Source organism: Eimeria mitis, genomic scaffold (assembly GCF_000499745.2).
Source record: "Eimeria mitis Houghton genomic scaffold, Emh_scaff400, whole genome shotgun sequence".
Lineage (NCBI taxonomy): Eukaryota > Apicomplexa > Conoidasida > Eucoccidiorida > Eimeriidae > Eimeria > Eimeria mitis.
Genome location: NW_013572334.1, coordinates 15780 through 16489, shown reverse-complemented (window position 1 = coordinate 16489; position 710 = coordinate 15780). Strand labels below are relative to the sequence as shown.

Sequence of the window (710 nt, the reverse complement as noted above, 5' to 3'; positions counted from 1 at the left end):
TGTCTATACAGTCAAAGGATGTGGAGGCCAACAAAAAGAAGACAACAGGAAATAGCAGCAGCAGCAGCAGGTGCTGCTGCTGCTGCAGCAGCAGGTGCTGCTGCAGCAGCAGCAGAGACAGCATCTGTCTCCTTTCATGCTGTCCCTAACGGACTAGGAGGCGATGCTTGTCTCCTCGACACTACTGCAACCCTAATTGCTGCTGCTGTTGCTGTTGCTGCTGCTGCTGTTGCTGCTGCTGCTGCTGCTGCTGCTGCTGCTGTTGGTGCAGCTGCAGGCACGGGCCTGAGCTCTGAAGCAGCAGCAGCTAGGAATGCCATGCAACGCGGAAGCTGCAGCAGCAGCAGCTCAGCATATATGAGGAGGGGTATGGTGCTGCTGCAGCAGCAGCAGCATGTTGCTGCTGCTGCAGCAGCAACTCGCGGAAGCGAAAATATTTTTGTTTTACTGTTTGTTGTCTTTGGCTTTTTCAGCTGCGGCCTCTGCCTTGTCTTCGTTCTTCTCTGCAGCTGTTTTTTCTTTTTCTGCTGCTGCTTTTGCTGCTTTTGCTGCTGCTGCTGCTGCTGCTGCTGCTTTTGCTGCTTCAGCTTTTTCTTTTTGTGCTGCAGCAGATTCTTTCTCTTTTGCTGCTGAGGGTTCGGGGGTCTTCTTCTCCGCTGGCTTTGCTGCAGCTTCTGATGCACTTTCAGGCTCTTCTTTTTTACTTTTGT

General features: G+C 52.4%; 1 protein-coding gene across 1 annotated transcript in view; it reads right to left on the bottom strand.

Moving 5' to 3' along the window:
* Nucleotides 1-444: 444 nt before the first annotated feature.
* EMH_0011050 (uncharacterized protein) overlaps nucleotides 445-710 on the bottom strand; it is a gene marked incomplete at both ends in the record, with an annotated part of 369 nt that continues 103 nt past the window's right edge. The window contains one exon of the mRNA XM_013499104.1: nucleotides 445-710. Within this exon, the coding sequence (XP_013354558.1) occupies nucleotides 445-710 (266 nt within the window).